General features: G+C 35.9%; 1 protein-coding gene across 1 annotated transcript in view; it reads right to left on the bottom strand.

The window, feature by feature from the left end:
- Window positions 1–206: 206 nt before the first annotated feature.
- Window positions 207–26808, bottom strand: part of LOC141390450 (probable sodium/potassium/calcium exchanger CG1090) — a 40654-nt gene continuing 14052 nt past the window's right edge. Inside the window, exons 2-7 of the mRNA XM_073963401.1 lie at window positions 7536–7742; window positions 7225–7468; window positions 6862–7151; window positions 5779–6787; window positions 4294–4482; window positions 207–723 (exon numbers count right to left, since the gene is read on the bottom strand). Coding sequence (XP_073819502.1) covers window positions 713–723; window positions 4294–4482; window positions 5779–6787; window positions 6862–7151; window positions 7225–7468; window positions 7536–7742 — 1950 coding nt within the window. The 3' untranslated portion in view covers window positions 207–712. The remainder of the gene's footprint in view (window positions 724–4293; window positions 4483–5778; window positions 6788–6861; window positions 7152–7224; window positions 7469–7535; window positions 7743–26808) is intronic.

Genomic DNA, 26808 nt, shown 5'->3' with positions numbered 1-26808 from the left:
AATTGTTGCCATATTTTTAATGTTGTTGTTATTAAATATTTTTGTTTTGTTTATAATTTTGAAAAATATATAGTTTTAAATAATTATTTCTCTTTTGCTAAAAATTATATTCCTAACTACAATTGTTGTTGTTTTTTGGTTATTATAACATTTTTGTTGTCATTATTATCCTTGTTGCTGTTATTATGTTTCCTTTATGCCTTTAGTTTATTATTTTTGTTGTTTATTGTTGGTGCGTTGTAAAAATGTAAAATATGCTAATATTTTGTTTTTGTTGTTGTTCTTCTTGTTGTCGATTCTAATTTTATTGACTGTAGAATTCCATTCGTTAAATGCTGTGGGATGAGAATAACACTTTGTTTTTGTAACATTTCTTTGTCGGTCCATTTTAAAACTCTACCAGGAGGGGTTGTTAAGTAGGGTGGTGGTGGTGCTGCTGTATTTGTTTAATTTCCTCTATTCCATTGTTTTGTTGTTGTTTTTAGTTTATCTGTCTGTGTGATGATTATTATTTGTATCCTTTATGACTATTTGTTGCTTATTATATTTTTGTTTTTCATGCCATTTCCGAGTCCTTTGTCTAAACGAAATTTAACGAAACAATGTCGAACGTTGAAATGTGTATCGTATGCATGTACATATGTGCGGGATGCGCTCTGGCTATTGACGTTTCTATTTTATTACGATTATATGTCATTAATTTGTAATTTATTTAATATTCACCTGAAAGACAAAGGAAGAAATTGTGAAAGGATTTTTCAGAAATACTCATTAGGATACATCAGGTTTATCAACAAATAAGTAAAATAGTTCCAGTCGGCTTTGCCGACAGAGATATACCCTTAGCAAATGTGAATGTGAAAATTTCATCTATGGACAGATCGAACACCGACAAAATTCTTTTACCCAAAAATGATGTATTAAGACAGATTTCTGAAGTTTGAGGTCCTCTTTGGACATTTAAACTTGCAGAAAACAATTGGATTAGTGTTGCGGAGGAGGACCTTAAAGGTATGAATCGACATAGTCCATTTTGAAAGTGGATCTTATTTTGGCAGTCATCTCTTTTCGAGATGTCATTTCAGTTGGTCGCCGTACTACTTATAGCTTTTGGACCGTTATGTCGTTGGTTGCTCCGCACGTACAATTTTAGTGAAATTTCTTAACTTTTGAGGAAGTTGTGGACCGATATTACCCATAATCGAACTTAAACTAATTTTGGACAAACTATTACTAAGGCCAAATTTTGAACCACAATCGGTTGATCAGTTCGAGAGTTATCGTGTGCTCCATAGAGCTGGCAAAAAATCGATGACACTATCGATAAAATCGATTATTTTTTAAAAATACAATATCGATAGCTTAGCCTATCGATATTATTGGAACAAACATCCCCAACCTAAAATGCATTGAAATAAATAGAAATTTCGCTGCTTTTCGGTTTTGTGTGTGTGAGAAAGTAAGTCCGTAGTTTTCGGAAAAGTAAAATGCATTTTTTTAATATTTTTATAAAATAAAAGCAATTGTTTATTCTCCTTTACATTTCTGTGAACTACTTGTGCAAAATGTCGAGAAAAGCATTGACATTTCCGCCATTTTCCTCTTCAAATTAATGGTGTTGACAACTTAACGATAATATCGATAACAATCGATATTTTAAAATATTATATCGAAAATATCTAATGTTGGGAATATCGTGGTTTGCCAGCTCTAGTGCTCCAGCCTCTACACATGATGCCATATGAGTTGTGTACACCCTTCCGGTTATTTTCTCAGGAAAGTAGGGACAGCGAATACAAGTTGTTACAACAAAAATCAAAGCGATTTGAGAGCCGGTTTTAAACTGAACATGTCCGAAATTTTGTGTGGGAGGTAGATACCCGAAGGAATGGACCTATAGAATCCATGCTGGAACCTCATCTATGTCTGTTATAAATTCTATATATCGTCACCATAAATGCCCGAAGACGTATCCCACATGAATCTGATACATAAAGCTAAAATACATTCTCTGGCAAAATTTCAAGCTTCTACGTTCAAAAACAACGATCCTATTCAAGAAATGCCATTTCGGAAAATGGGAAAATATTGCAGATTTTGTTGTAATGGAGGATCTCAAAACTAAGCACTTCAGCGGTTTTGGTTTCACAACTTATTCCCCTTCGTATATAATCGATAATATCCCATATACTCACCTTCATAAGATTAATATTCCATAAAACAGTTTTTACTTTTATAACGTTTTTTGCTTCTCCTGTAAAGTTTTGGTTTTGTGAGTTACGTCTTCGGGCATTTATGGTGACGATATACTCATCTTCTGAATTGACAAAATCGTCGGACTTTGACAAGACTTTTTGTGTAGCTAACACTAACCACTGCAGACTTTTTGCTGTCAAAAGTCTACAAATCGAAGTCGACTTTTGTCTGGATGGGAAATCGCATAATCGATTATCGACTTGGCGGTTTTACAGTTTTGGCGGTTTTACAGTTTCAAAAGAAAATTTGCTGCGGTTATGAAAAAGTCGAAAGTCGAGTTTTAGAACAACTGAAATAATCGCCAGATCGAAAAATCGATTATTGCTTTCCATTACCTATCTCTACTGCCGCGGTTGCGGAGATGAGGAAGGCAAGGAAACGGATCATGTTCATGCTTCATGAGGAAGTGTTGTAATCTCTAAGAACCTCAAATGTTAAATTACAGGCAGTTCGGTTAAAAAATTGTATCGAAGATCCTCAAAGTACAGAAAATTGGGCGTACCGTTATTTGGAGGCTATACCTAAACATGGACCTATGTTCTCAATTTTTTGTAGAGAAGTTTCGTGACTGCAGCGAATTACAAATGTCAAGTAACGGGTGGTTCAGTCAAAAGAAATGTAACCAAAACCCTCAAAATACCGAAATCGAGATGTATCGTTATATGGAGGCTATATCTAAACCTGGACCTATGTTAACAATTTTAGGTGAAGAAGTGTTGTGACCTCTAAGAACTTCAAATATGAAATTACAGCTAGTTCGGTTAAAAATTGTAGCTAAAATCCTCAAAGTATCGAAAAAAAATGTTCGATGTCAAAGATGCCATTAAATCAGGGGGGCAAGTGATCTGGCAAGTCATCTTTTTAGCAACTTCTTCGATGAATTTTATATGAGCATGCACCCTAAAAGATGCTATTCGTTTTTGGATCCAAAGCATGTCATTTACACCAATGCTTTGACATGTCATTTCCACCAATGCTTTGGCATGTTATTTTCACCAACCCTTTGTAATGACAATATCATTACGACGAGAGTTTTAACAGCGTTGGTTGTGATTTCGAGTCTCCGACAACATCAAGAATCTCCGACGATTAATCTTATATATTTAGAAAAATGTGTATAAATAAAAACACAAAATTCATCTCTATTGGATCGATGGAATTGGTTCAAATGCTGATGAAAAAGATCGGATCTTTCACGACTTCCTTTGCATTGGTTCAAATGCTAATGAAAAGATCGGATCTTTCACGACTTCGTTTGAACCAATGCAAAAGATGCCATGAAATCACGTCATCGCATGAAACCCCTTCCTTAAAATTATGGGGGATATACCTAAACATGTACCTATGTTCACAATGTTCTGTGGAGACGTTTCGTGACTGCAAGGAACATCAAATATCAAATTACGGGTGGTTCATTCAAACAATGTTACTAAAATCCACGAAATACGGAAAATCGGAAGATACCGTTATATGGGAAGCTATACCTAAACATGGACCTATATTGACAATTTTTGTTGAAGAATTGTTGTGTCCCATAAGAACCTTAAATGTCAAATTACAGCAAGTTCGGTTAAAAATTATAGCTATAATCCTTAAAATACCGAAAATCGGGAGATACCGTTATATGGGGACTATACCTAAACATGGCTCTGTGTTGACAATTTTGGTGGACAAGTGTGGTGATCCCTAAGAACCTTAAATGTCAAATTGCAGCTAGTTTGGTTAAAACATGTAGCTAAAATCCATAAAATACCGAGAATAGGGCGGTACCCTTATATGGGCCTTGTACCCATCTTCGAACTTGACCTGCCTATGGACAAAATATACTCGGGTGGACATGGGTGGGCATGGTTAGATCGACTTAGAATTGTATCCTGATCAAGAATATATATACTTTATAGGGTCAGAAATGATTATTTCAATGTGTTACAAACGGAAAAATAAACTTAGTATACCCTCCATACCCTCCATGTTGGAGGGTATAAAAATATTTAACATCTACTATATCTTGAGCGGAGGTATGTTATATATACTTACTTGGACATTCAGGTGGATTCATGTAACCGAATACATTCAGTTCATATAGTGATGCTAAGGTTATGAATAACAAATACCACACCATCAGTATGATGCCGAGGCGTTTATCCAATTTCCAACCATTCAAATGTGTGGAGAGTATTAGAAATATCACTGTGGAGAATAGTGAAATCGTGGAGTATGTCAAACCTAGAAAAATGCGAAAAAAATTAAAAGAGAGGGAGAGAGAGAGCAAAAAAACAAGAATTAGAATATTTCCCAAAAAAGATTGTTTTTCTTTGTATTATGTAAGTGTATGGGTGTAAGGTACCAATTTTCAAAATATTTGATACAGTTAAAGAGGGAGTTTCACATAGAACGTTTAAATTATATATCAAATCTACAGTTTATCAAAAATATTTTAGAGTTTTTATAAACAATATTTAGAGTGCAATTCATTACCGTGGAACACAGCAAAACTGTTTTAAATATCATTCGAATATTTTCTTTTAAACGGTTTGGAGGATAAAATCGTTCGTTCGAATTGAATCTCCTAGTTATATAAAGATGCATTTTGCCATATGGATATGCTTTATTTCGATCTTCGGAGACTTTTTTGTCAAAAACTTAATGTTGTTGGATAGTTATAATACGTTTTTGACTTAAGTATTATACGTCAGATTTTTCTGATAGTCGCTATCTGATGCCAATTTGATGTAAACCTTATTTACTAAAATTTAAATCTGTGTATATTTTATCAACTAGCCGTTTTTAGATGTTTTTTTTTATCCAGTTATAGTCTCTATAAACGTGGAATAAACTTTCTTTATGTCTTAAAAATCCCAATGTCCTTACTTTTTCGTTTCAAAAGCTATCGAGGCTGTACATCTGCCTGTCATAATCTCACCTGAATCCAACCTAGTACCTGCACATTATTTATTAATAGTAATATAGTGTGCTTAAACATTAACACTACAAGTGCATGATGGACCCCACTGTCGGGGATCCGAAACAATGTACTATGGATTCAAAGGGAAGAGGGAACTTCAAACTACAACTTTTCTTTAACAATTTTGAATTGTGTAAAGTGTTCGGGTGGGGTGGTGCATATTTCACAAATTGTGTAGATTTTGTGTGTGTGGTGTGGAGGGTGAGTGATACAAGTGGTTGGGGTAGAAGAGTATCAGTGTTTTTGTTTTGTTGGTTTTTGAACAAAGAACAACTTTTTAAGATATTACCTCGCAATTACACAAACTTTACCCACACACATTGATAGAGATAGGAGAAGGGGAGGAGTAACAAACATTATTTGAATTAAGAATGACACTTGAGTGTCCTCAGTTGTCCTTAAGTCTTCGCGGTTGCTGTGGTGTGTGATTCGCTATTCTCTTATAGACATTAGGCGGCACCCACGTACACAATGTTTCTCTTTTTTGTTTGTTTGACTTTATTTATTGTTGTTGTGGCTGTTGTAGCATTAAGATTTGCATCTAGCTGTGCACTTACCTTTCGATATGACATTGACGTGAGAGCCCGGCTTTATGATGGCCGTTTGTATGAACCACGGAAGACCTAAGCACACTAGGATATCAAAGACATTCGAGCCGATTGCATTTGAAACGGCCATATCGCCATAACCTTCTTTGATAACCGCTATTGAGCTTAGGGCATCGGGCACAGAAACACCAGCAGCAACGAACGTTAGACCCATCACCGTGTCCGGTATGGCCAGTGTGGAGCCAATGACAGTGATCATCCAGACCATGAAGTATGAATAGAATGAAATCCAAATCATGGATATGAGAAATGTAAAGGGATACCAATTGCGATACTGTTCGGTGCGACAGTCGGGCATGGTTTTCTGGCACAAGAAGTGTATAGGGTAGACGACGTACCAGGAGATCAGGGCTGGCAAACCGCCCTGAGTGGGACGTTCGAGTGGATTGGGTCTATTTTCCTTCGATCTATCACTGGATTTGTAGTAGTCGGTAGCACCACCTGAGGCTGGTTGTGGTTTGCCAACCACCGGTTTACTGTTTTTATCCGTCGCAGCACTTTGCGTAACCACAGATTCGGGTTGATCGGGATTGTAGGCCATGTTCTCTTGTCCCTGTCCGGCGCTGAATTGGCTCATACCCCAGTCATCTACCGGTGGTTGGCTAGAAATGGCGGCACCTCCAACTGGGTTGCTAGTGGCTTCATCTGTCCACGCAGCATTGGGGTCCCAGCTGGCATTTGGATCGGAATAATTTTGGTAATCAGATGTGGATGACTGTTGCTGCTGGTTTCCTGAAGAGGCGGCGTTAGGCTCCTGTGACAAATTAGTCTGCTGTTGACTGCCTTCTGTGTACGTGCTGTCGGGAACATTTTTGTAAGTGACCAAGGAAGATTGCTCCTCTTTCGTTGGAAGTTTGAAGGGAAGATTGAGAGACAGTGCCCAACGTTCCAATTGGGTATTAAAGCACAAGGCGACGCAATAGACAACATAAAACAGTAACATAACGACGGATTCAAACTGCAAATGGAAATGGTGGAGAGGTATTGGTTAGAATTTCCAATGGCACGAGCGGATGCTTCTGGATTACTTACACAAGAGATGACATCATTGAAGATTACTATCAACATAACCAAGATGGACACACAGTAGAAGAAGCAGTCCCGCACCAAAGGCCACCAATTGAGCTGGCACACTGTTCCTGAACACAAAGCACACACCGATATGACAAACATAATGTTGAACACGGCCGAACCAATGACACCACTAATGCCAATATCATCCTTGGCAAAGAACACACCAATAACTACTGTGGCCAATTCGGGAGCTGAACTGCCCGCAGCCATGAACGTGGCGCCAGCAACATCTGGAGATAATTTCAATTCTGTAAATAAACAACAACTCATTAGTCATCAGAAGTTGGAGTGTGGAAGGGGTAGGTGGGGGTTAGGACTTACCTTCACAAAGCCTATCTAAACTGGCAACAAAATATTCGTCACACACTATGGCCAGGCCAAAGAATGTAAAAACAGCAACCAGGACATGTATGACCAGACCACCATGTTGCCTCAGCCATTTGCCCATTAGAGGACGGGGAAATTGCTCAATTGCAGGTGGAGTACAGTTATCTCGCCTTGGACGCCATGTAGGAACTGCTGATTTGGGTGCTAAATGTGTGGCTACAGTGGTGGAAAACATGAGCTAAAATGGGGATAGGAGGAAGGGAGTAAGTGACTATTTCAATATGAATTCCTCTCGCCATAATTACCGGTGTTGACTCGTCCACTATCGTTTCATCGATTTCTTCTCCCGATTTCGCCAATACCTCTTCATGCTGACTATCGACATTGCCTGGCTCGGAAAGGGGACCAGCTTCATCTCCATTTTTTGCCGAATATACAGTGACACAATAGTATATCAGGAACAATATTCCCATATTCCACATACGAGCTCTTCGCGTTCTTCTGAGGTAAGCCTATAAAGAAATAGTTTAAAAAAAGGTTAGTTATGTAGAAGATGCATTGGAAGAAGGATGTGGCCTGATAAAGAGGAGTGTGAATTCATTTTCATAACCTCGAATCTTATGTTTAAATATTGAAGATTTGCACATTGGAAGACCATATTCTTCAAATTTCCAATTAATCTCATTTCTCCACTTTAACCATAAAGGATTCTTGTCGTGTGATTGATTGAACAAATAATCGATTTTTGTTAATTTGAACACACAATACATGTTTAACTTCATTGTGATCTTCCACTTTCTTTTAATGTACACCCCTTGCTCATGTCGAATTCCTCTTTCCCTCCCCCTCCTATTTTTAATTTCAGTGTTGCCAGAGTTAATCCATTCAAACTATTGACACTGTTTATCCTTTGAGTCATCAGATTGCTTTTTGTATTTCTCTGTGGAAGGCTGAATTGTGTAGAACAAATAACTAATGAAATGTTCTTTTCTATAGACAAACACAGTGTGGCATTTTGAAAAAAAAGTCTTAGTTTTGTAAAAGACAGATGGAATCAAATAAGAAGGGAAGGTAGTACAGAATAGACTTCCTTTTGTAGTCCAATATGGGATATTCTGTTTGGTTAATATGATAACTATCGAAGGGAGCAACCGATTTAGTCCAAACATTTGACAGCGCATTTCATTCAAACTTAGATCCAGTTAGGCAATGGACAACATCGTCTACTCCTTTTTTTTTCAGAGAAGTCCATGGGTAAGGCCATGCTTCCTGATTTAATAAAAACAAAGCTCTATACATCCTAAGGTCACAAAACTAAATGTCTGGTAGGTGCGATAATCATGGACATGGGCATGGACGCTGGTTCAACAAGTAAGGACGCATCAGTCAGCTGTGCTGACGGAGAAATACCCTCAGCCACTGACCAAGAAAAAACAACAAAACCAAACCAAACACAATAATTATGCCGTATATAAAATATATTGATTTTATATCACGAGTTTGCTTTAAAATCTGTAGGTACCGTAACGTAGGCTTATACCAAATCATTGACATATACCAAACATTTTTGGCAACCAAAGGACATAAAGGACTCAAAATATTAAATTATTTTAAAATAAGTTTGGAAGAAATTTTTAAAAAAGTTTTAGAGTTATCTTGCACAATATCCGACAGTTTTTTGAAGCTTTTGGGCCATTATCTTAGGAAGTATTGGCTTACTCTGGAGCAAAATGTACCATTGTAAATGAGGCCGCTCCAACAATCTACTGAAAAAGAGTCAAAACGATGCGAAAGGAGCTCCTAAACTTCACTTTATCCAAATTTTCTGTGGGAGGTACCCGAAGGAGTGCACCGATATAGTCTATATTTCAATCCCATACTGGACTGGATGAAATAATAAGATGTGCAAAGCCTGCATCAATCAAAAACTCCCTGCGGGGATTATCTTGCGGATTTGCCATTTTGGATGGTGCCGTCAGGGTTTCTTGGAGCTTTTAGGCCAATATCTCAGGAATTATTGACGTACTCCTGCAAAAAAATGTACCGTCGTAAAGCGAGCCACAAAAAAAAAATACTGAAACAAATTTCAAAACTATCCGTGAGGAGCTCTTAAACTTCACTTTATCCGAATTTTATGTGGGAGGTACTCGAAGGAGTGGACCGATACAATCCATATTCCAACCTGATACATCACTGGATGAAATAATACGATGTGCAAAGCCTGCACCAATCAGAAATTCCCTGCGAGGATTATCTTGCGGATTTGCCATTTTGGTTGGTGCCATAAGGGTTTCTAGGAGCTTTTAGGCCAATATCTAAGGAAGTATGGATTTCCGCAAGAAAAAAATTGTACCGTCATAAAGGGAGCCGCAAGGAAAACTTACTGAAAAAAATGCAAAACCATCCGGGAGGAGCCCTTAAACTTCACTTTATCCGAATTTTGTGTGGGAAGTACCCGAAGGAGTGGACAGATATAGTTCATCTTCGAACCAGATCTATATCTGGAAGGAATAATACGATGTGCAAAGTTTTGACCAAATCGAATCGGTTGAACTGTTCGAGAGTTATCGTGCGCACAAGCCAGACAGACAGACATTTTTCGTATCAAAGTGTATATCGTCTGCTCCGTCGGAAAAGGTCGTAAGTCCCTTTCAATAAATTTTTCAGGAGGAAGAAAAAATATTACAGCGCTTTCTGTATTAAAGATTTTATTATGGTGGTAACGGCAGTATTTTTCGTTTATTTATTCCGCTTCAATACCTGTACTTTGTTTGATAAAATTCTGTCGCGTTTGGGAGATAATTGGATGTCTTTGGACTTACGACCTTTTCCTTGTACAGTTTTGTATTTTTGTATGGACTTACGACCTTTTCCTACAATTTACGGACGTTTTTAAAATAAAATAATTATACTTTACAACACTATGTGGAAAGGGTATTATAAGCTTGTTTTGTCCAATATTCGTGTTACATCGCGAAGTATTCGTCGTAGACCCCCTCCCCTTGCCTTTTTTTCATATCTTGACGAGATAAAGCGATCTAGCTATGTGTGTCCGTCCATCCATTAACAATTGTAATAAAACTCCATGCCTCAATTTTGGACCGATCGTCACGAAATTTTGTGGAGATGTCGGGTTCCGACCAGAAGTGAGCCCATTAGATGTTGGTTATATTCGAAAGGTGTGAAATGGACCAAACCCACAATTTTTACCCGACTTTGTAGCTGTCCTGTAGATCGCAGTAATATTCCGATCGAAGCGAAATTTTAAGAATGATTTGAGTATAAGGCAAAGAATAAGCTTGCAATTTAACATGGTGATGAGATAATTATTATCGGGTTTAATGGACCACAACTTTTGTGTGAAATCTTATATATAAAAGACAATGTGTGTATGTTTGTATGTTCCGCATAGACTCAAAAACGGCTGAACCGACTTTTTTGAAAATTTCAGAGACTATACAAGGAACATCCGATTTGAAAATAGGCTATATATTTTTTGAATTTCGGAGGGGGCGGGGACAGGCCCCATTTTTTTAAAAAACGCTTTTTTGCAAAAGTTATCAAAGTATCGGTCGGAAAATAAATTTGCGAGGCAACGGTTGTTGAATCTCCGACCATAAGTACTTATTCCATGTAATTTTCGGATTATGCACAGGGATGTCCCTTGGTATATATATATTTTGTTGAATTTCGGAGGAGCGGGTAACACCTGTGCCCTATTTTTTAAATGCGCTATATATATAAAACCTACGAACGATTCCGTTTCCCCAATCTTGGGTACATATTTTAGCAATAAGAACCGACCAGAGTAAAATTCTAAGTCGGTAAAAACATAACCGTCCGTCCGTCTTTTGAAATTAAGATACAGCTCGCAATTTTTAAGATAGATCTTCGTTATTTGGTACAGAAGTTTCTCTTACTTCTAGGATGTTTGGTATTGACGCCTTCATATAGCCCCCATAGTGCGGTACCTCCCGATTTCCGGTATTTTGAAGGTGTGGCCTCAATTTTACTCCGAAATGGCTGAAATTTGGTATTAATTCTTTGTTTCGGGTATAAAACTTTCTCCCATTAATTTGTCTATATAGGTCCACGCCTTCATATAGCCCCATAGAACGGTGACTCCCGAATTTCGGTATTTTGAAGGTTAGCCACATTCATAAACGAAAGGAAACTAATTGAAGTAAAATTCAATACAACTCATGGTGGAGGTTATAACAAGTTCGGCCTGGTCGAATTTAAAGACGTTCTTACTTGTTATTGATATTCACTTGCAAATCCCAACTAATTTGCGATGCAAAAAAAAAAAATAATTGACATAAGAAAAGGTAACATAAACTGTTTCAAGGGCCAGAAACGTGGACGGGTTCGGCTAATATTTAATATAAAACATGACACGTTGTACTTACGACCTAGTATTTTTGCCAGTAAAATTTTTAATTTTTTTTACAAATTTTTCAATATATGAGGTATTTGAACACATACAGCATCCCAATTTGTATCAATGAAAAGGCCAGAAGTTCATCTTTCATAATCAGTTCGCTTATAGGGGAAAATAGATTCCAAATGTAAATTTTCGTTGCAAAATAGAAATTTTCATATTTTTGTTCAAAAGTTTGGTCCACAGACTCCGCCAAATATCATCCAAAGGTGTAGGCTAGTTCTTTACATTGTACCCCAACCATGGATGACGTTAAACTTTATATCTGAACTACATTAGCTGTAGTATACATTTTCCTGTGGACTTACAACCTTTTCGTACTCAAATTTATACGTTTTGTGGACTTACGACCTTTTCCGACAATGGCAAAACATATAGAAAAACGCGACATACTACCATTTTCTTTGTATCATACGACGTGTTTAGACTTGCACTATCATCCTGTAACAAAAACGCGATTTCCAAAAAAAGTGGACTTTCGACCTTTTCCGACGGAGCAGACGATATACCCTTCTAGCCTAAAGGCTGAGGGTAAAAAAAGGAAGTTTTTTGCCCCCCAACGAAGCGTAAATACCAAATTTAAAACATTCGGTGGGATATTGGAGCCAAAATCTTCAAAATACCGAAATTTGGAGGGGCAGCTCTACGGGAGCTATATAAAGACGTGGAGCAACACCAACAAATTTCATTTGGAAACTTGTATACACCCAAAGAAGACTTAGTACTTAATTTCAGCCATTTCGGTGGGATACTGAGGCCACTACCTTCAAAATACTGAAAATTGGGAAGTACTGTTCTATGGGGACTATACATGTCCTAGACATACGAAAACCAAATACCATATTTCAGGCGTTTGGTTGGGATATTGAGGCCATAACCTTCAAAATACCGATAATCGGGAGATACGAAGAATAAATACAAAATTTCAGTCATTTCCGTATTATAATGATGCTAAAACATTCAAAATGTCAAAAATCGGGAGGTTCCGTTCTATGGGGACAATATAAACAGGCGGACATATATAGCTTATTTTCAATACTAGGAAGAATATAAACTTTTATACCAAATTACAAAGATCAATCTGAAAAATTGCGAGCTGTATCTTTTCTACAGACGGACGGACATATGGACATGGTTATATGTATCTATTTAGAATTGCTTGCTGATCAACAGGAATATTTCGATGTGTTACAAACGGAATGACAAATTTATTTATGTATACCCTCCATATTACAGTGGAGGGTATAAAAAGCTTTTACAGACATGCCAAAACATACTCGGGCACTATGCCCCCGGAAAGAAGGATTGAATGATCCCATCAACTTGGACTATAATAGAAGAATCGGAGAAATCAAGTTTCGAATTAGAGGATTCCAACTGCGTCCGTTCATCAAAATCAAAACAAATTTAGATTGTACCAAATCTGAAATGTAGAAATAAGGCTACTATTGGAGTACAGGATTGAAAAGTTTTGGAAATTCATACTTAGTGCGTACGAAAAGTACTAAATTGTACTAATTTGGTACAATTTGTAATAAATAATAAAGTAATAAATAGTACTAAATTTGGTACAATTTGGATTTGTGTGAACGGATAGAGCTGGAAACCTGAAATTTGGAATCAAGATTACTGTTGGAGAGTAGGATGGAGATATGTAGGTATTTTTAACCAGTAGGAAAAGACCAAAGTCGGGCGGGGCCGACTATGTAATACCCTACACCAGTCGAAATATGTACAAATGGAATAATTAGTATACATCCCAATACGCAAATTGGAGCCATATTTGGGGAAAATCGTTAAAATACCTAAAATCGGGAGGTACCGTTATATGGGGGCTACAAAAAAACATGGACCTATCTTAACAATTTTAAGTGGCGAAATTTCGTGGCCACTGGGAACCACATATGTAAAATTTCAGCTAGTTCAAGCAAAAAATGTGGCTAAGATCCATAAAATACCTTAAATCGGGAGGTATCGTTATATGGGGACTATATCGAACCGTGGACCTATCTTGACAATTTTTAGTGGAGCAATTTCGCGGCCATTGGGAACCTCAAATGTAAAATTTCAGCTGGTTTGGGCAACAAATGCGGCTAAGATCCTTAAAATACCTTAAATCGGGAGGTACCGTTATATGGGGGCTATACCAAAACTTGGACCGATATAGCCCATCTTCGAACTTGATCTTCCGACGGCTAAAAAAATGGTATTCCCCAATTTTCAACGAAATCGGTCAACAAATGCGACCTGTATGTTGCGAACGGACGGACGGACGGACATGCATAAATCGACTCAGAAAGTGATTCTATGTATATCCCTAGAAGGAACTATGGGTCTATCTCGCTTCCTTTTGTATGTTACATACAAATGCACTAACACATAATACCCCCTACCACATAGTGGTGTAGGGTATACAAATTCGTACTTAAAAGGTACTAAATTCGGTACAAGTTGGATTTGGATGAAAGGATAGAGGTGGAATCCTGACATATGGAAATTGCTGTTGGAGTATTGAATTGAGGTAGTTTTAGAAATTCGTTCTTATTGCGTACGAAAGGAACTAAATGGTACTAAATTTGGTACAATTTGGTTTTGGGTGACCGGATAGAGCTAGGATCCTGAAATTTGGAAGTGAGATTACTGTTGGAGTGTACGATTGATAGTTTTGCGATTTTCATACTTATGTGTACGAAAAGTTTTAAAATTGGTACAATTTGGTTTTGGGTGAATGGATAGAAGTGGAATCCTGAAATTTGGAATTATGATTACTAGTGAAGTGGAGGATTGAAACAGAATTCGGAAATTCGTACTTATGTAGTAAATGATACTAAATTTGGTACAATTTGGTTTTGGGTGAACGGATAGAGGTGGAATCCTGAAATTCGGAATTAAGATTACTGTTGAAGTGGACGATTTAGGTAGTTTTGGAAATTCGTACGTATGTGTACGAAAAGTAGTAAATGATACTAAATGTGATACAATTTAGATTTGGAGAACGCATCGAGCTAAAATCCTAAAATATAGAATTTAAATTACTGTTGGAGTGGACGATTGAGATAGTTATTTCAATTCGTACTTTCGTACATAAGGTATTAAATGGTACTAAATTTGGTATATGAATAGAGATGGAATTCTTAAAATTGGTATTATAGTCGCAGTTGGTGTGTAGGGTTGAGATATGGATGTGATTGTGAATATACCTCCCATAAATGCCACAGAAATTGGTTCAAAATTTTATTGTTGAAATTCGTTATTAGGATAGCAGTTGACGTTTAGAGTGGAGATAATATGGAGAAGGTTTTGTGTTTACGAAAAGTACTAAATACTGCAATATTTTTTTTTTTTTTTGGGAGAACAGATAGAGCTGTAAATGAGACATAGTTTTGAATATAGGGATGTAATATTTGAAACTTTTACTTATTATACCCTCCACCATAGGATGGGGGTATATTAAGTTTGTCACTACGTTTGTAACTACTCGAAATAATCATTGTAACCCCACAAAGTATATATATTCTTGATCAGCGTGCAATTCTTCATCGATATAGCTATGTCCGTTTGTCTGTCCGTCTGTGGAAATCAATTTTACCACCGAATTAGTTGTAATTTGGTATTTTGTGTCTCCAGAGGCCAGAAAACATTCCTACCAAAGTTGGTTTATATAGGTAGATCCACGTTTTGGTATTACCCCCATATAACGTCCCATATAAAGTACGCGTCATTTTAATATATTTTGAATGTATTAGTCCCATGTGACAACAGAATCGGTTGTAACTTTGTATTTTGCATTTCCAGAGGCTAAGAAACATTTCTACCATAAAATGTTTATATAGGTCCACGTTTTGATATAGCCCCCATAGGACGATACTGCCGATTTTCGGTATTTTTAAGGTTTTGGCCTCATTATCACACCGAGATGGCTGAAATTTGGTTTGGGGTATACAAATTTCCCCCAGAAATTCGTAGGTATAGGTCCACGCCATCATATAGCCCCCATAGAACAGTACCTTCCGATTTTCGGTATTTTGAAGGTTGTGGCCACATTAATTCACCGAAATGACTGAAATTTGTGGAGGGTATAAAAAGTTCGGCCCGACCGAACTTAACGCTTTTCCTACTTGTTATAAGTACTAAATTTGTTACCGTTTTGATGTTGCATAAAGGGATATAGCTGGAATTTCGAATTTCTGTATTAGGTTCTATGTTGGTGTTTAGATAAGGAGTTTTTGAATTTTGAATTTGAAATTTTGTCGCTAAGGACTGAAATATTGTGTTGGTGATAAACTGTAGGTTCCATATCCTTGAGCTAATATGAATCGGGGTGCACTCATTGATATGAGAGAAGTTTCCCTTGTTCCTAGGATGTTTGTGGAACTATTATTATATTAAATACGAATAGTACAAAATGGTACTAAATTTGGTGCTGGTTGAAGCTGGAATTATATAATAAGTGTGCAAAAAGTACGAAAGTGTAATATATTTGGTAATGGGCTAAGGAATAGAAGTGTAATTCTGATTCATTATTTATTTGCCAGGTTAACTGTTAGAGGTGGTAGTACAATAAGTTTACTAGAAGTATTAAATAATACTAAATATTGAAACATTGGTATTGATTGAACTGATAAATGAATTTTATTATGAAGATCGCTGTTGAGATTGAAACAGAATGTTTACGGAAATCCGCCATTAAAATGTATGAAATGTTTCTACATGTAATACCGTAGATTTTAAAAATTTTACTGAATAGTGTACTATTGCGTTCATGTTAACGCGAAGGTCTTTTCCATAATATTTCCTATCCTCTATCTCCCAAAAACTCAATTTACTTTATCGAACAATTTTACGTGCGACATCGGACTAACTATTTCTTCTTGTAATTAACAATGTGATGAAGGAAACAATTGGTCGTGGTATCCAATGGACTTTAAGCATCCACCTAGAGGATGACATTTCTCTACCTGTTACCAGACACTCAGATATACAGTACAAGCATAAACTAATGAACATACAGACGACTGATTACTCAATTTTTTCGCTGTCAAGTTACTCAAACCCGAAAACTCAAAAAAGTTCGAAGAAAATTACAACATTTGCTTGAATATTTTTATCTGAAGATGTAGTTCCCATCAAAAACTATCCCCATGTAGTCTTTTGCCAGAATAAAATAATTATTAACTTGTATTTTTTTTGCATTTTATATTGAGTTTCTTAGTTACCACACACAATTCGAACATAGTCGGTGAGAGCATTTCGGCGTCTATGTTTCATTAGTCTATGGTACAAGAAATTTGTTTTCATTCCCCTAACTCACTCCCTCTCCCTCAAAAAAAAAAAAAAGAAAAAAACAAGACAGTTTTCTTAATCCAAATTGTTACTAAAATAATTTTTTATAGAAAATATTTACAATAAAATTTCTCCACTGTGAAGCATTCACCAAACCAACCACTCAGCCATCCATCCATTCATTGCCGATAAAGACAAAACGAAAACAGAGACGCCAAAGGATGATGATGATGATGGCGATGACATGTTCGTTGTTCTTAGACGAGTGGGCGCCATAAGATGTTTAATTTTCGGATTACTGAAATGTTCAAATGAGATGAAGATTTAAGCGCCACCAGACACATAAACATTTCCAATGGGGGGTAAAGAGTAATGAAATGTAAATGTGACGGTGGTTGTGTTCATGCTCGTGTTTGGCTGAGGCATCTTCTTTTTTGCTTTTGTTGTTGTTTGGGATAATTGGTAAAATCTATGCAAATATGATTTATATGCATCCAATATTGACTTTGCCAAATAGAACGTGCTCCAAATGCTAATGGAGAATAAAAAGAAGGGGAGCCTTTACTGCTTTGAAGCATTCAATCTAGCCAGCCAACCAGTTATCTATCCATGATTCCAACAAACCAAGCAATTATAGACAAACAAATATTTAATGATTTGATTACATTTACGTTACCACGGGCATAATAGTCATTTCAAACCATGTGCCAGAAATATGTTTGAGAGTACCTTAGAAAGGCATCATTCTTCGTAATCCACTGTTATAATTTAGACTTCACGTAACTAAGTCTAACACAAAAACTCAGATGGTCTATTTACTTTCATTTGCTAACATGAAAGTTAATTTCAATATCGTTGTATTTATTCAAACAAAGTAACAAGTATTTTCGTCATATTTTATGAAGAGCTGTTAAAAAGGATTTTCTATTTGTTTAATCGAAAGTGTCCGATTTGGTTCATACCATGCACATCGTGAAATAACTACCGGACATATATGATGTTCCAATATGTACTTTATCGGTCCACTCCTTCGTGTACTTTCCACACAAAATTTCGAAAAACTTTAGTTTAGGACCTGCTCTCGAATAGCTTTGATTTTTGTTGCAGTCACTTGTATTCGCTGCCCCTATTATGGTGATATAAGTTTTTTCAAGTGCAAGTCCATACTTCCAGAGAATATAGCCCGAAAGCTGTAAACAACCCATATGGTACCATGTGCAGGGACTGGAGCGCACGATAACTCTCGAACGTATGTTCAGATTTGGTCCAAAATTTGGCTTTCGTAATATTTTGTCCAAACATAGTTTAGTTTGAAGATGGACAATATCGGTTCACACCTTCCGATACTCCCCCACAAAAGTTTAAAATTGTTTGCTTAAACGGGAGCACAAAAACTTTCGAAGGTCCAACTTTGCACATTGTAATATTTCTACGAATCTTAGATACAGTTCGAATATGGACTCCTTCAAGTACCTGACACACAAAATTTCGGAAAAGTGCAGTTTAGGAGTTGCACTCAAATCGCTTTGATTTTTATTTTAGCCACTTGTATTCGCTGTTTCTATTACGACCTAAAAGTTTTTTCATGGACAAGTCCATACTTCCTGAGAAGTGGCCAGTAAGGTGTAAAAAACCCCTATGACAGAGCGCACGGCAACTCTCGAACGGAACAACCGTTTCGGTCCAAACTTTGGGCTTCGTAATATTTTGACCAAACTTAGTATAAGTTCGAAGCTGAGTCATACCGGTCCATTCCTTCGGGAACCTCCCCTGCAAAAGTTCCAAACTTTTCGCTAAAATGATACGTGCTATATCTGTTGAACGGAGGAACCGATTTGGTCCAAACTTTGAATATCCTAATATTTTGTCCCAATTGTAGTTTAACTTCGATCCATATGATCCATATCGGGCTCCTCCTTAGGGTACCTCCCCACAAAAGTTCAACATTTATGTTTAAGTGGAGTTTACGGTCTGTTCGAATATCCTTAGGAAATGTATTCCGATGCTACTACTTGTGTAAACAGGACACAGCGATTTTATAGTACGGTTAGATTAGAGTTTTTTGTCAGGTTAACCCACTTCACGAGGATTTATTTGGCGTTTGCGCTACGGAATTGACATTTGAAACCCAAACCGGTTTGAAAACTAAATCCGGTTAAGTGTAACCGGGGTATTATGTTTTTCATGAGCAAGTCAATACTTGTCCGTGTAGCGATCCAAAATCTCTATGTTATACCGTGACCAGCTGAAATGACTGGAGGGCGCGCTATGTACACAGAAAAAAGCCACCCAGAAAATTTTGATTAAAAGCTTTATCACCATATTTTTGTCGAATGGCGATAAAATATTACGAATATATAGGGAAAATGTTTATCAAACATGAAAATGTTACTAAAAAGCGATCAATAAACGATTACAAACAAATAATTTATTGAAATTTGTTTATGGTTATTAATAAATTTTTGTAGTTAAAATGGTTTTCAACGTTTGTCGCATGTTCTCGCTCTCAAGAGCGAGAGTAACAAAATTTTTAGGGCATAAAGAGAGCGCTACAACAATGTGTTGTGTTTTTTTTTTTCTTGAGATGTGAGTGTCGTTGCTATGTATATTTCAAAGCATGGTCATGGAATTTTTGCGGCATGAAGGGATGGAGCGTTTGTGTGGCATTTGGCTTGTTTATTTATTTGTGCTCGGGTGAAGGCTTGTATGTAAGTTTGTTACTGTTTTTTGTTGCTGATTTTTGTGAACGAAGAGGGAAAAAAAACGGTACGAGTTCTCATGTTTTTTTCTGCTTGGTGGTTTAGGAAGGCAGATAACATTTTTTAATCATCAGTTTGGTTTATTTTTGCAGTTCCTTTAAAGCAGTCGTTGTATGTGGATCGGTAGTGCATAAATCTGTGTTTGTGTGTTTTCTTAAAGTAAAGGTGCTTTTCAAGTAAATTAAATGGCCAATACATTTTATAATTGAATTCACGAATATGAAAAAGGATAATAAGAATATTTTATTTGACAAAGAAGCAACCGCATGTGATATTGGTAATAACATCAAAACATTTTATATAGTTGAAATATATATGGATGTACTATTTCTCACATTACAGATACCCATTTTCTGCTGATGATTTTCAATGTGGCAGAAGAATGTGTTTTATTTCACAACGTTTAATGATGTTCCCTGTATTTTATATTTAAAAGTGATTTATTTGTTTTCTTATATTAAAATTAATGTGTGGCACTAGATAATTATGTACTTCTGTTATTAATTATTCCATTCCGTTTTTCTTTCTTTCATCTGTTATTTTTTATGTACCTATGCGTCTGGTGTTGCTTTTGTTCTTGGCATTTCAAATAATAAATAAATAACCACGACCATTTATAAATGTGTGTATGTATCTAATTGTAATAATTGTAAATATGAATATTTTTTTATTGATTGGAAAAATGCATTCAACAAATTTTTTAATCAAGAAAATATTTTGTTTTTTCAAGCAAAATGTGGAATATTTTGATAAATATTTTTGTCAATATGTGAAATGTTTTATCAGTTCAAAATAAAAAAAATCAATAAATATTTTAATCAATATTACAATTTTATTTTATCAACATGTATTTTTACTTTGTGATCACAAAATTTTATCGAATTTTGTCAATATGACAATTTTTTTTATTGCGGGAAAATCGATAAATTTTTGGTTAAATCTTTGAATTTCTTTATCAAATGGCTACAATTTGTTTTCTGTGTATCAAAAAGAAATTACTCCCAAAATAAGATCCTGTTTCAAAATGGATCATGCCGATGCATTATTTCAGGTACTTTCTGCGCTACACTTTTGAGCTTTAATCCCAAAATATACTGTTGTCGGAGTTCGTACGTCCAAAACGGCCCACAAAACCTTCTAAATACATAAAAATTGGGGAAATTTTGATCGTGTAACCGTTAGTTGATCTGTCCATAGATGTAAGTTTCAATTCACACAGACTGAGGGTATATCTCTGTCGGCAATGCCGACTGATGCTTTCCTACTTGTTTTTTCTAAATAAAGTGGTCTGAATCTGTTCTTAGGCCTTAATGTTTGAGGCGGCATGGAGTGAGAGAGGCACCGAAAGAAGTGCACTATAGTCTATCTTTAAGTTTGATGTAAGTATGCAAGAACGATTACGACGTACAAATATTTGACCAAATAGTGGGTTTTAAACCTTTAGAGTAGTTATGTTAGTCAGTATCGAATTACCCAGATAAAAATTATACAGTCGTGAAACGATCCTAAACATGTCCCTAAAGTGCACATTTGCGAAAAAAATATTGTGAAAGGTACCAAACAACCCTCGAACAGTCCTTAAACCAAAATGTTGTGAGGGAGATAACCGAAGGTTTTTTTTACAATGTACAACTTTTTGGAACTTAATATACGTTTGGAAGAAAATTTTCTATGTGTAATGTTACGACCAAACAAAGACATAAATCATGGCACAATTACCCAGGTAGTGGCATCGTAAAATTTTGAATATGTTATGTCAAAACTTTCTTTATGTTGTTGGGGAAATTACAACAAAATTAATTTTTTTTATAAAGGGATTTGACTTTTCATATTCGATCAGCTGGTGTGATACCACTACCTGGTAGTTCTGCCATGACATAAATACAACAAAAGACATATTTTTGCTATCATTCTTCAGTGAATGGCTTTTGAATTTAACATAATGTTATATTGCGATATGGGGATATAACATTTTTTTCTTTTATACATTTTTACGTATTTAACCGAATTTACCGATCCAGTTGACATAGAATTATTCTTGAATAGATCCTTGAATTCATAAATTTCGTTTCTGATACCATTACATGAAATGTTCCTCCTTGGTTGCGATTTTGAATTAACTGCAACCTGTTAAGGGTAATGTTTCTATACAAAGCTTCGTAAAAATTTTTTTGTTGCATGCATTTTGTCTAGTCTTAGTTGTATTTATGTCTTTGCTAATGAGCAAATAAAGAATTATTTTATTGCTTAGACACCGTAAATTTTAGTCTTGGTAGATTAAAATCAACTTTGAATATCAAAGCAAATTTATTTTTTCGGTTTGTTTACAAATTTTGACATTTTAAATTATTTTTGCTGTAGCAATTCACCGATGCATCTACCATGTTTCTTGTGCCAGCTTGCAACTTTTTGTATTTTCTAGCAACATGTTGCAAAAAACAGAGCTGTATACGAGGATTTATACCGGATTTAAAACAAATCCACTCAATACGAGGATTTATTTTTGTATGGGAAATGTGGGAGATTTTGGATTTAGCTAATAAAACTTAATAATGGGCTAAATCTGGCTAACGATGTCATATCTAAATGACTATAAAAGGAGAATCTTTTATCGAGTACACGACAGGCATATTACGCCCATACCTAATATTCAACGCGACGTACTAAAATAATTCACCATCCTAGCAAAAACATAGACTAATGAATCGTATAGACCTAGATTTGCTCTCAGCATGTGGATAATCTTTGGCCAGATCTACATTCTCATATAAACAAATTCAACAAAATATTGCAATTTACCCCAAAACATTGTGCAATTGAGTGAAAAGATTAAGCAATTTCCGTAAGGGCGACACCTACAAAAAATAAGCACACTTCAATCTCTTTGTCTATACGATTCATTAGTCAATGCCACTAAGGCGCTGTTGGGACGTCCGTATTACCCAAATATGTTATGACCGAAATTCCGTTTTAAAAACAAAATCGCTATTAAAACATTGGCTTTTGTTTTCAAAATATTAGGTGTGTCTTTTTACTTAATAAATGTTGCTGCAACAATTTTTTTCAGCAACTTTTCCTTTGAACAACTGTCAAAATCTGCAACATTAGTAATAATTATTACTAATTATCACGTAAAAAGACACAGCTAATATCGACACCTCCAAATAATAGTATGCTAAGTATAAAAAGTGAGTTTTGCAGGAGAAGCTCTCAAAGTTTGGAAATTTTTTTGAACTTCAGTACTATGCTAAGTCAATATTTGTTTATAACTTCTGTTCGGATTGACCGATCATTACCAAAATTAGACAGAATTTAAGTTAAAGGACGTTCGACACCTCCAAATAATAGTTTGCTAATTCTGAAAAGCGAGTTTTTCAGGACAAGCTCTAAAAGTTTGGAAATTTCTTTGACCTTCAGTACTATGCTAAGTAAATATTTGTTTATAACTTCTGTTCGGATTGTCCGATCATTACCAAAATTTGACAGAATTTAAGTTAAAGGACATTAAATATAAAAATGTAAAGAACTTGAAAACATGCTAAGTCGACTTAGCATACTATTGTTTGGAGGCGTCGATATCAAGTACGCAGACTTATTATATGTTCTGTCAAACTTGAATTTTTTCAACTTTAAATAAAATGTGTAAGAGGCATGTTTAAATATATGTATGTATATCCAAAGCGTTTGTGGTGAAAAAAGTAGAACACATGTATTATTATGAATTCTACTGTAATATGCCCAGCGTATTTTATTGAAAGTTGAAACAATTCAACTTTGACAGAACGTATATGTAATATGTTTTGTGTATATGTAGCCAAACAAATCATGAAAAATTGATTTTGCAAAGGCAACTTATTTGCTTTTACGAATGAAATACGTTTCTGTCGCGATTTTTGTGTTTTAATACGGACACCCAGAAAGCGTTGCTGTGGTAGGGTGGTGAATATTTGTGTATGTCCCGTCGTGAGTTAGGTATAACTGTAAAGGGGCAATCTTTATGTGAGAACAGTTCACAACATTTATAGTACGTTTATAAATAGCCGGATTTAACAAACCCACTGGGTTTCAAATGTCAATTCCTATGCGTATACGTCAAATAAATCCTCATTATGAAGGTTAACCCTGCAAAAGGCTTTAATATAAACATTGCCTTACAAATTGTTTGCTTCATTGACAATTTAAAAAAGTAAAAAAATGATCAAACGTTCGTGAAGAAGTTCGTGCTGTCGCTTGTTTGAATGGTTTTAAACTTGAGCAATCGAAAGCAATCGTATTGATTACGTTCGTTATATATGTATGAGCATGAATGACGAGGGATCATCAAAAATCATATTATTGGTTAGGCTTATAAAAATTGTAAGGTTCCTCGTCGTAATAAATACAATCGAAATCGCTTATAACGTCACCGTTTATAACGACCTATCGGTTACAAAGACAAAATCCAAAACTAACAAATCTTTGCTGACCTTTATAGCCCACACAAAACAAATATTGCTTATAACGAGATATCGGTTATAGCGACCAATTCCGTCGGTCCCTTGACCGTCGATATAAGCGATTTCGACTGAAATTCTTTTAAGATTTGATTCGCTCAAAGAGTGACATAACTCAAAGACAGGGAGTAAATGAGCGATATGAGTTAAGTATATGGTCAACATAGTTGACCCGCCCTTTCAACACAGTATGAAATTTACATCATCTCATCTTTTGTATCGTCTTAGTCATGGTGTAAGAAAATTCGCCTTGGTCTTAGTTTTGTGTAAAAGTTTGTTTACATATGGTTGAAGTGGCATGAAGAAGAACGGAGCAAAAATGAAATTTAATATCTAAGCCCTACAACTAAATCTCGGAATACATTTTAGAAGCATATGACACAAAAGACAGCAGCAACAACAAAAACAACAAGTTCATAAACCAACTACCAAACAATTCTGTGTCAATAAACTCAAAACCACATTTTTATTTGAAACCAACGGCATCAACATCGTCGTCATCATTCGATTTGCACCAGATTATCAGAAGAGAATGACTAAAACAAAAACAACAACAAGAGCAACAGCAATTGTTCGCATTCATGAAAATCGCAAAAAAATATGAAAAATGCAAATGAAATGAAAAAAAAAAAATCAACAAAATTGGCAGGCAATTGCAAGGATGACGACATCAATGATGTCGGATGATGATGTCGGTTGTCATTGTGAGGGACAAGACAAGGAATCAATTCAAGTGTAATGGCAACAACATCAACTACAATTCAAGTGCTACTAGAAACAGAAACGTCAAGGGAATGTCCAACGTGCAATTTGTCCATTTGCGGTTTCATCAACGTCGAATGCATGAATCAACTTTTTGTCATCGCCACAAAAAATGCCGATTAGGAGAAATATTTGGGTTGTTACTATCACAGAATGGGTCAATAAAAACTAGAGAATTTGATATAAAGTATAAAAAGATATTCATAATGTTTAGAAATATGTAGTATGTCAAGGAATTGTTTTCACAGAAAAGAAATCGAAAACTTTTCTTATATTAATTTGCGAAAAATTAAAAATAGTTGTGATAAAAATGTCGGGGGTTTTTTTGCAAAACTTGGTTGGCCGACTTGTTTGAGAAAGATTGAATGTATATGTGACAAATAAAAAAACTATCAGTCGGCTTTGTCGACAGAGATATACCCTCAGCACGTGTGAACTGAAACGTTCGTGTATTGACAATATCGAATCGATTACCGGCTACGCAACCAAATTATTTCCACCCAATAATTGTGTTCGGTAGGTTTTCTTTGAACGTATGAACTTTTCGACTAAAATATGGATTTGGGGAAGTAGATTTTAGAGTAGAGTTGGGCAATCTAGTTCCCGGAGCGGATCGATCTTTCTAGCTCCTTTTCCCAAAAGGAACTAGTTCCTTAATGTAGTTCCATAGTTCCGAGACCCATATAGTTCAACGAATCTTTCTCTTTCAACGTTCCTTTCATTCCAAATAGTTCACCGTTCTAAATAGTTCCGAGATTGAAATAGTTCAACGAATCTTTCTCTTTCGTCGCTCTTTTTGTTTCCTTCGTTCCAAATAGTTCCGAAATCGAAATATTTTCATTGTTTGGTGGATGAATTGACATAAAAATAAATAAATTGCAGCGAACAAACAATTAAACAAAATTAATTAAACAAAATTAAAGGAACCAGAAAAACGAAAGGAACTATATAAACGCAAGAGCTAGATATAGTTCCAATAGTTCCTTGTCCGGAATAGTTCATTGGAACTAGTTCGTTCCGAAACTACACAACTCTAGTTGGAAGTCATTTCAGTTGGTATACCTTACAGATTATGGACCACTATGCACTTAAACAAACATATTGAACTTTTGTGGGGGAGGTAAATATTAGGAGATCCAAAGTTTGGACCAAATCGGTCGCTCCGTTCAACAGATATAGCGCGTACCATTTTAATGACATTTTTAACTTTTGTGGGGGATGTACCGGAAGGAGGGGACCGGTAAGAACCATCTTTGAACTTTATCTATGATTTGCAGAAATCAAACGTTTTACCACCAGTCACTACACATGGTGGCCGTAGGGGGGTCTTACTGCTTTCGAGCCACTTTCTCAGGAAGTATGGGCTTGATTCTGAAAAAAACTTGAGCCGCGGTGAAAGGTGGAGGTACCGGAAGATGTGGACCTATCTTCGAACTTAACAAGTAAAAAAGTATCAGTCGGCTTTGCCGACAGAGATATACCCTCAGCCTGTGTAAATTGAAACAATTTTTTTCCAAATAAAAACGTATGTATTTAGGGAGTTTCAAAGTTTTGGGCGTATGAACCGACAAAAATGTTGATTAGGATTAAAGTTCAAAAGTTTTGCGGAGGACGTACTTAAAGGAATGGACCGACATAGAACATGGGGGTGCCATAGGGGGTTTTTACACCCTTCGGGCTGTTTTCTCAAGAAAAAAAAACCTGAAAAAAACTTTTACCATCGTAATTGAGGCAGCGAATCAAATTGATTCGATAGCAGGTCTTAAAGTGAACTTATCCCAAATTTTGTGTGGGAGGTACCGGATGGAGTGGACAAATATATTCCATATTCGAACCTGAT

The sequence above is a fragment of the Musca autumnalis genome, unplaced genomic scaffold (assembly GCF_047663935.1).
Source record: "Musca autumnalis isolate F117 unplaced genomic scaffold, ASM4766393v1 scaffold_1, whole genome shotgun sequence".
Lineage (NCBI taxonomy): Eukaryota > Metazoa > Arthropoda > Insecta > Diptera > Muscidae > Musca > Musca autumnalis.
This window is presented reverse-complemented; position numbering and strand designations above follow the sequence as displayed.